At 44.8% G+C, this 9,720-nt stretch overlaps 1 protein-coding gene across 3 annotated transcripts; it reads right to left on the bottom strand.

The window, feature by feature from the left end:
- On the bottom strand, nucleotides 1-5,548 carry LOC144737797 (uncharacterized). 3 transcript variants are annotated; one of them, XM_078620666.1, is made up of 4 exons: nucleotides 5,457-5,511; nucleotides 3,402-3,688; nucleotides 2,848-2,920; nucleotides 1-1,947 (listed from the first exon to the last, which is right to left on the bottom strand). In XM_078620666.1, exons 2-4 carry the CDS (start codon nucleotides 3,628-3,630, stop codon nucleotides 1,002-1,004), a joined length of 1,248 nt encoding a protein of 415 aa, XP_078476792.1. In that variant the 5' UTR covers nucleotides 3,631-3,688; nucleotides 5,457-5,511; the 3' UTR covers nucleotides 1-1,001. The 3 variants fall into 3 exon arrangements, with proteins under 3 accessions (XP_078476792.1, XP_078476793.1, XP_078476794.1); XM_078620667.1 differs by having other exon boundaries at nucleotides 3,402-3,676; nucleotides 5,457-5,505; XM_078620668.1 differs by lacking the exon at nucleotides 3,402-3,688 and having other exon boundaries at nucleotides 5,457-5,548.
- Between the last annotated feature and the right edge of the window lie 4,172 nt (nucleotides 5,549-9,720).

The following is a 9,720-nucleotide window of genomic DNA, read 5'->3' as shown; positions in this document are numbered from 1 at the left end:
TTTTCAATGAATAAGCTTTTAATGAAAAAGTACATTTATCTAATTCAAAACATAATACAATTCAAAGTTGTTTCATTTTCAAACTTCAAAACGGAGCATCGGGAGCTTGCGTGGATGTGTCGCTCGTGTGCAATATTTTTCGTCACTTTACAATCAGCAAGGACAATTTCTCGTCCTAATTCGACAAAATGTATGTCAACACATAATACAAAATTATAATTCGTGTTATAGAGAATGTTCCTCCTTTTCGTGTAACTTTTAATTGGGATGCCTTGTAACTGATTAATGATCCGAGCGTGCTCACTATTTAAAAGACAATGAGTTGCTCCAGAGGCAGACGCTTCTTGAATACACAAAAGTACCCTTTGACCTGTATCACAAGAACAATGAGTCTCACCCGAGTGATCTGTACAGGTTACTTGCAAAACACAAACTTTGTCCTAACATCACTTATTCAATGTTTGACCCTTATAGACAAAATGTTACATGTACACACACCATCAGACAAGTATTCATTCTAAATGATTGACAATCATTTTAACTAATACTATTACGCCATTCAAAACGAATGCTGGTGTCTGGGTCAAAATTGAGCAAATTCCAAACATTACCTACAAACTCCACAACCAAGATGCCACATCAACCATCGCCCTCTACTGACAGGCTCTTGTCTACATGCAGACCGGTGCAGGGCCACCACCTTGTGCCACACAGGGGCAGCTGCTACTTGGGGGTGCTCTTCGAGTGTTTGAAACGAGATACGATACAAAACTCCGAGTTGCCGAGGCGATTAAGTAAGCACCATATAAATGCAATTTATAACAGTGAATGCTTGGGAGCTTATTGGCTCTCGCTCCTGGTTAGAAATCTACCCAACACACAGGTCCACAAAGACTGGCCGCTCTTACCCTGCAGGTTGAACCTAGGAACTGAGTGTTCAACTTCACATTCTTGTCATTAAAGGCCTGTGACAAAGGTGCATCTATTGGAGAACAATCGTCTCAAGCTGACACATCTACCGGGTCTCCATTTGACTTTGTATTGTCTCGGAGGAAGTCCACCCACACCTCCACCTCCACAAACTGCTGGGAGTTGCCTCGCTCTGCCTCACAGTCAGAATTCTCCTCCTGCTTCACGTTGCCTCCATCGATGTGACGGTCCGATTTTGGAGTTGACTCTTCATCTTCACATTTTACCTTCACTTCTTCACTCTTCACCATCACTTCTTCACATTTCACCTTCACCTCCTCATATTTCACCTCGATACCGTTAAAAGTGTCCAAGCTGGGCTTTTCTTCCGGTTCTTGCTTGATGAGGGACGGGCTCATTGCGGCACTTTGATTTTCACAAGCCGATTTCACACTCCACTCCTGGTGGATCTTCTGATGCTTGTGTGTTCTCTGGTGTTTTTGAAGAATTTGTTTAAGTGCAAACGCCATCCCGCACAGAGTGCACCTAAAGGGTTTCTCTACCGTGTGTGTTCTCTGGTGTACTACAAAAGCAGATGGATGTGCAAACGCCTTCCCACACACACTGCACTTGAAGGGTTTCTCTCCCGTGTGTGTTCTCTGGTGTGCTACAAGAGTAGATGACTGTGAAAATGCCTTCCCACACACACTGCACTTGAAGGGTTTCTCTCCCGTGTGTGTTCTCTGGTGTGTTACAAGAGTAGATAAATGTGTAAACGCCTTCCCACACACACTGCACTTGACGGGTTTCTCTCCCGTGTGTGTTCTCTGGTGTGCTACAAGAGTAGATGACTGTGAAAATGCCTTCCCACACACACTGCACTTGAAGGGTTTCTCTCCTGTGTGAGTTCTCTGGTGCCGTGTAAAATATGCAGTACAATCCGTGCTGTATGCACACCGGTCGCATTGTTGCCTTTTTGCACCGAGCCGTGCCGAGTGTCTTTGCTCCATCAGATCAATTCTGCAGAGGAAGCGACAGCTGCAGACAGAAAAAAAGAATATCCACACCATGTACACATCAGTATCGAGGCATAGAGGAATACATATATACACAGTCACACGTGGCTTACACGTCTATACTTATTCATATATTCATGATATAGTGAAAAAGTGTCCCAAATTAATCACACGGGCTGTTATGGCACACAATGAGAGGGCAAATGGTCATAAACATGCCTGGAAGCCCTCGTATCTTCAAAATGAATGTTAACCCAAAATTCCGAGCACACAATATTGGCTGTCTGGCTTCAAAAGGAATATTTATAAAAGCTAAATTCAGCTGACATAGCAAAGGGTGTTGAAAATAATATTTGTGTTATGCAGAAATGCATAAATTAATGTTCAATTGGAACTTAGAGGTGTGAAGGCAGCCAGGCTCACGATGTCCTTGAATGCTGAGATGAGCAGATCTGACTTCAGCTGCACGTGTGTGCTGTGTTAACTTCTTGACTCCATTCTTACAAAGAGTTCCAGAGGAAAACTAAAATAAACTACTGTTTTGATATAAACTCCACGCTCAATCAAGTTAATTGACTTTACTGCAAATACAAACTTGACACCGTCACACACTCAGAGGCGGAGCCAGGATTTCCAGATAGGGGGGGAAACCCCTCCAGCAATGAAAATAATAGGAGTTGTTAGTAAGGAAGGAGTTGTTAGTAAAGAGTTGTTAGTAAGTAAGGACTTGTCCTATGTTTTTTATTCGACGCGTGAACACCGCCACGTGTCCAGAGTGAACACCGCCACGCGTCCAGAGTGAACACCGCCACGCGTCCGGAGTGAACACCGCCACACGTCCAGAGTGAACACCGCCACGCCTCTAGAGTGAACACCGCCACGTGTCCAGAGTGAACACCACCACGCTGTTGACAAGCCCCACCTTGTTGTTATTGTTGTTGTGGGCAGATCGCTTCTGAAAACAAGAGCGGTACAGCAGCTCAAGCAGGCGTGCCCTGGTAAAAAATGGAAAAAGAACTGTGAATATTAAAAATAAAACAAAGTTACAAAGTAGCGAGCCAGGTGAAGAGAAATTAAAACTTAAGCAAGATACTCTTTGGTTCTTTCGGTAAAGTCACGTAGAATAAATAGATAAATTAAATAATAGTTTCAGTTTCATTTATTTGGTATAGCCCTGTGAGCCATTTGGCTCTTGAATCGGATGCAACCGCAACAAACAAAAAACAAAAACATGAACGAGAAAACATCTTAAAGTGAATATATGACTGTGCAAACATAAAATCTAGGAAAAAACAGCAAAATATTTCACAAAAAGCACCGTACACCAACGCTGTGTGCAAATCGCATACGACGTTTCGATTGCAACACAAGTAATCATCATCAGGTACAAATGAAAAAGAAAACAAACCTAGTAAACTTAGAAATGTAATGCAATACAACACAGAGAGTCGGCTAACATAACAGTCAACACCCCACCTGGTTGATAACGTTCTTCCAAAGATTGCTCAATTTGAGAGAGAGACAAAACACAGACACGGAGACACATTGACAGAGAGATGACACAGAGACATAGAGAGGGAGACACACACACATAGGCACACAGAGAGAGATGACACAGAGACACAGAGAGACACACACATAGAGACACACACACATAGACACACAGAGAAATGACACAGAGACACACAGAAAGAGACACACACATAGACACACAGAGAGATGACACACATAGGCACACAGAGAAACACCGCCTGTGTCGAGGCCTTAGAGAGAGGGGGGCAGAGAGGGGGGGGGGTAGAGAGAGGGGGGGTAGAGAGAGGGGGGGGGTAGAGAGAGGGGGTAGAGAGAGAGGGGGTAGAGAGAGAGGGGGGGTGTAGAGAAATTAGCATGTCAATGCAAGGCCGTAGCCATGGAGTCAACATTGGGGAGGACCAAATCTTCTAGGGGTCTGGGGTCACCTCCCCCCCCAGAAAAATATCTAAATTTGAAAACTCATTTCCTGCCATTTCCTCCCTAAATATTTTTAAGAGTTCACTAACACATGGGATGGACTTTTTTTTATTTGATACAATAATGTCTAATAGTGTATTGTATTACATTGCTATGTTTTTTCTTTTTTACCTTTTCTTGTTTCATAGTGTGTAATGGCAGAGATTAGGGATTCATAAAGTACAACGCAATCATATAAACAGAAATCTATGCATTGTTATATGAAGACAAGTCCAAATTTTGTGGCCGAAGTTTAGCAAATTGTTTTTATTAACATAGCATCGTAATTATTAGTAAAAAAATATTTTTATAGCAATATATTGGGGGGGGGGGGGGGGGGGAGGGGATTTTGAGCAAATTTGATTATTGGGGGGGATATGTCCCCTCAATATATATTATGATTATTATAACATATTATCATTATTACAACATATTATAATTATTATATATTCTAATTATAATAATATTTAATAATTATTACAACATATTATAATTATTATATATTCTAATTATAATAACATTTAATAATTATTACAACATTATAATTAGGGCCTTGTGTCAATGAGAGATTTGGAGGTTTGGTGACTGCACTTAATCAAACAAACTTCGTAACATTTGAAATGTAATGCAATGCAACACAGAGAGTCGGTCAACACACAATTAACGCATAGTCTGGCTGATTACGTTCTTCCACAGATTGCTAAACTAAGCGAGAGAAGCTACATCATGGGACCTCCTTTGCAAGTACCAAAATATACTAATAGGGGTTTTCCCCTTTTTTTCTGGCAACAAAACTGATACCTTTTGCAAGGAATCATGCTTACATTAACCACAATACTTGCAGTCAAATGCAAACAAAAAACAATACTCTGATCATTTATGCATTGTCTTTGAAATTGATTGGTCCACACCAGAGACAGCTTTCTTTGGAGCCTCGTCTCATATGGTGTTCGACCAGTTTCCCCCCTATTAGTATAAGCGAGAGAATTGAAGCAAACGCGATCAGCCGAGGGCAGGAGACAAGGCCCCGCGTTGTAAAGTTCCAACCTGGACATCGCTTCCATGCTCGCTGCTACTCAATTGACATCCCTACGAGAGAGAGAGCGAGGCTCTACCTCGGTAAACAACAACAACCACCACAACAACCACCACCACATCCACAACCACATCCACCACCACCACCGCAACAACCACCACACAACCACCACCACAACCACCACCACACCGCAACCACCGCCGCAACCACCACCACAACCAACGCCACAACCACCACAATCACCGCAACCACCACCGCAACCACCGCCGCAACCACCACCACAACAACCACCACCACAACAACCACCACCGACGCAACCACCACTACCGCCGCAACCACCACCACAACAACCACAACAACCACCACCACAACAACCACCACCACAACAACCACCACCACCGCCGCAACCACCACCACAACAACCACCACAACAACCACCACCACAACAACCACCACAACAACCAACCACCACCACAACCACCACAACCGCGATGAAAATTTCTCACCTCGGATTTCAGTTCACAGGCCGAGCAGCAACTTCCTGGTCTCTCGCGACGTCACGCGGCAGCAGGAGACATGACGTCACTTGCGGGGTACGATGACGCCTCCCACAATGAGCGGCTCTCAACTCGCGACCGCTTTCACGAATACATTATGTTAATGAGTCGCCAGTTACCGGCCGAGCGGAAATGACGTCACGCTCAAGAGTGCGGTGGTCGGGGGTGGGTGACATGACGTCACTAGAGGCACACCTCTCCCTGGCGTTTGACGCCGATGAGGTCACGCTGAGCGGCGACGTCAGAGAGCGGGGTCAGAGTTCAAGATTGTTGACAGAAGGGGAGCGGCAGTGTCGTGGTGAGCGCTGCGCTCCGCACCGACCAGCCGAGTTCCATTCCCGCTCGTGGCCAACACCGCCAGTGACGACTTTCTGAACCGGTCCTGAGCCTCCCCTACGTCGACTCAGCCTCAAACGAGTACCAGGTGCGGTGTGTCAACATCGCCACTGGGGAGACAAAGGCGGCCGGGCGTGGTGCTGGCCACCCACCCCCTCGTGTGCCGTCCCACCCTTATTAGGTGCTCGCTAACAGAACTTGCCCCTAGAGTCTGTTGCCTCCCTATCGCCGGAACCACTCCATGTCTGCAGATGTGGCTCAAGTCAGGCAGAGATTGCAACCAGGTGGTCCGTTGTCAACAGGTGCAATCACAAGAGCGGCGTCGGCCCAGCTGCAGACTCACGACTTGATGGATCTTGGGAGCGAAGATGAGCTACTGGATGTTGGTGGCAGCAATGGAAGCCAGGACAGCAACCTTGACATTGCCGCAGGTAGCACAAGTTATACTGGTTGGAACCTCCTGGTTACACCAGCCCACAGGGGATTATTGTGTCCGTCCGTCCGTCGTGCAGGAAGGGGCTGGGTGGGGAGGTAGGGGCTGGGTAGGGAGGGGAGGGTGGGTAGGGGCTGGTCACCCCGTGGTGCCCGTGTAAAACTCAACGTTTAACCTACTCACGCCGGCTTGTGCCCGCCCTCACAGTCGGGCATATTTGCGGAATACACCACGCCGCCGTTGACCCTAGCCATTGACCGAGCAACCCAATGTTCCTGCCAGCTCTCTCCGCAGGAATGTGTTTCTGTTCATTTCCCATCACAACAACGGCAACAATGAAATAACCTAAGAGTTAAATATTACCGCTTGATGGAATAAATTATCTTTCACTTGCACTAAGTGGAGTGTAATTTACTGTTGCGTTGCACAATTTGTTGAACAATTTGTGATAGCCTTGTGACCTTTACAACTGACACACTGCCCCAAACAAGACTTTTTTGATCTTGTTCAAGGGTTATTAAAGGCCCGAACATTCCAACTCTGTGTGCGTTTTTTTTGTGCGTTGATATGCAAATTACTTTGTCAATGCGCCCTCCTCCTCTAACCCAGCTTAAATATACGCTGCCAAGCTTGGTGGTGTTCATTCAGACGCTGTCTTTCCGACAGACCTGTTCTTCTCCTGAGGACGGCTGCTTGCATTGTGGCCGAAACGTCGTGAGAATTGTATTTTATTATATAAATGTTTTATTATTTTATTATTTCCCTTCTACATGACTTTGCCGAAAGAACCAAGAAGATGAATCCTTGCAGTTATGAAAGCTTTAAATCGAAATCTTTAGAAATAGTTTTAAACAATCCAGAACGGTTTGCTTTTATGGAAACATTCCAACTGTGATTGTATTTGTTTGGGATGTCCCCACGGCAGTCGAGGTTTTTGGCAATGATCTGCAGGGATGGTGCGTTTCCGTTCCTCGCCGCGAGGGCATATCCTTGTTACTGCCCCGTCTGTTAGCGTTGGTTCACATTCAGAGCAGTGAAGAAGCCCGCTTATATTGCTTATGTTGTTGAGTTGCGTCGGCAATAAACCCAAAGGGCAACCTTACCCGGTAAATACAGTAAACCACATAGTAAACCACTGTAGTCTTCGTTCCTGCAATGAAGAAATAACAAAGCTACACCAACTCTCTCCCGAAGCCCTCTTCTGGCTAGCAGACCTCGACATTTTTATTTATCTCCTGAACATATTACCAGAATTGGAGTAAATTGTAATATGGTGCCACCTAGTAGCGATGCAGCTCAGACGAGTCTTTTAAGTAAACGGACGGCAAAGCTTATAGATTCATCATCATTTTTTTTCTGTCCTGGACTTTTCCAGCTGTTTTAGACTAATTTCAGGGTGCTGATTCCAAATCTGATCTCAGATTTGCTCTATCACATCTCATTTTATGCTATCGGCATACCCCATTTTCATTGATTTTACCCGAAATTAACTGTCACTTATGATTGCAAGTTGTTGCGAGTCAGTGACTGCTTTAGTGTTAAAATACGGTGCTGTATTTTTAGGATAGTATGTTTATAATATCATTGTATGTAGATATCCACATTTATTTAATATTTTTCTTTTGCCGTTTTTATTGAAAACACAATATTTGATATCTCAAAAACCTGATGTGATAGACAAAAGCTGATGCCAGATTTAGAATCAGCACCCCAAAATTACCTTAAAACCGTAGGAATACCTTATGCCAGAAAAAGTGTGTTGACCAGTGTTATCAACCATAATTAAATCCAATGCTGGATGGAGGCCTCTCCAAGCTGTCATCATCAAATTTTCTTGCAATGCAACAATTCACGGAGCACCTGCATACGAGCCGATTTCAGAGCTGTCCATCTTTGATTTTAAAGGTGCATTTGAAATTGTTTTTATACTCCTACTGATGCTCCTGCTGTTGTGGAGTGACTCATGCAGCCAGCTATGGCTACAGGGTTTGTGGAACATGTTTTTTTGTCGTTTATTGTGAAATTTCGGTCACAGTTCCTATGATCACTGTTACATTGATTATGGCTATATTTTGGTGATTTCGAAACTTTTTTGGTTTAGCCATGTTTGTTGTAGTACGGAATTAGAATGATTGCTTTAATCTAAGTTGTCTTGTGGTTGTTGTTTGACTTGCATCCCACTGGGATTTTTGCACAGCGTTGGTGTACGGTGCTTTTTTCTGGAAGAATTTGCAGTTTTTCCCTGGATTTTTCTGTTTGCGCATAGTCACTTTGAGATGTTTTCTTGTTCATGTTTTTCTTTTTTATTTGTTGCGGTTGCACCCGATTCAAGAGCCGAATGGCTCACAGGGCTATACCAAATAAATGAAAATGAAATGAAACTGTTAAGGCTATATGGGGGATCTTTCTGTTTGTGTTAGGTGCTCGTTAACAGCACTTGCCCCAACATTCTGTCCAGGCTATACGGGAGATCTTTGTCTTTGTGGCGTGTGGCCGAGGGAGTTGAACGGGCGCCTGCTGCTACTGACAGTCGTTGACTCCGGTTGGACAGACGCTGATAGACAGACACAGACAGACACAGACAGGCGGACAGACAAGAGGAACACAGAGACAGAGAAAGATACACAGAGACAGCATAGAGAGACACAGGCAGAGAGACACAGATGCGAACAGAGATGTTGGATCGAACACACTGAACTCGCTCCATTGAAAAAGTTTCCTCGATCTTTGCCCATTCCCGGGAGTCGTTCTAGTTTCTATTTATTTCATTGTGTGTGGTGTGTACGTGTAAGCAATGTGGGATATCGATGTACACGGACATGAACAAGATCAGCAGACAAGACGTCTTTCATACTCTTTGGTTCTTTCGGTAAAGTCACATCAATTAAAAAAAAGTTTAATTAAAAAGATAAATCACGACGTTTCGATCGCAACACGAGCAGTCATCCTCAGGCGAAAACATCCAGACATTGTCGCGGTAGAAGTCACGTGAGCTACGGCACGTGACAAAGATAAGGTGCCCCCCCTCCCCCCACCGTGGCTCGCCCCGCTCAGCTGAGCATTGTTTTAATGCGGTGGGCTCACGCGAAATTTATTTCTGTAAGACGAATGTACTTTGAAAACCCACTGGCGATACTCTTTTATATAAACGCACAACTTCATCTGTGACAAACGCTGCACTTTCCGTCGTTTTCATGCATGGGGCGCTGCAAACCTACGCGCCCCCTGCATGAACGACGGAGGCGCAGGGACAGACGTTCGATCGCGTTGGAATCGATCTGCAGATGGCTGTCTTCTGGCACGGCCAGCTCTGTCACCTTTTCTCGATCCCGTGATCTCAACCAGGTAAAAGTCCGCATCGAACCGAATCCCCGGCAAGGCCATCTACTTCACGACGAGAGAGAATTCACACGAAATGTTGTTTTCAATGAAGTCTTCCAGATG

The sequence above is a fragment of the Lampetra planeri genome, chromosome 74 (genome assembly GCF_965212315.1).
Source record: "Lampetra planeri chromosome 74, kcLamPlan1.2.h2, whole genome shotgun sequence".
Taxonomy (NCBI): Eukaryota; Metazoa; Chordata; class Hyperoartia; order Petromyzontiformes; family Petromyzontidae; genus Lampetra; species Lampetra planeri.
This window is presented reverse-complemented; position numbering and strand designations above follow the sequence as displayed.

What these genes read in the sequence shown, in the direction of transcription:
- LOC144737797 (XM_078620666.1), bottom strand. Translation starts at nt 3,630, where the DNA reads ATGTGTGTGTCTCTTTCTGTGTGTCTCTGTGTCATTTCTCTGTGTGTC. An exon ending in GGAAGAACGTTATCAACCAG is followed by an intron (nt 2,921 to 3,401) that starts GTGGGGTGTTGA and finishes ATTTTTTACCAG; the next exon opens with GGCACGCCTGCTTGAGCTGC. An exon ending in ACAACAACAATAACAACAAG is followed by an intron (nt 1,948 to 2,847) that starts GTGGGGCTTGTC and finishes TTCTGTCTGCAG; the next exon opens with CTGTCGCTTCCTCTGCAGAA.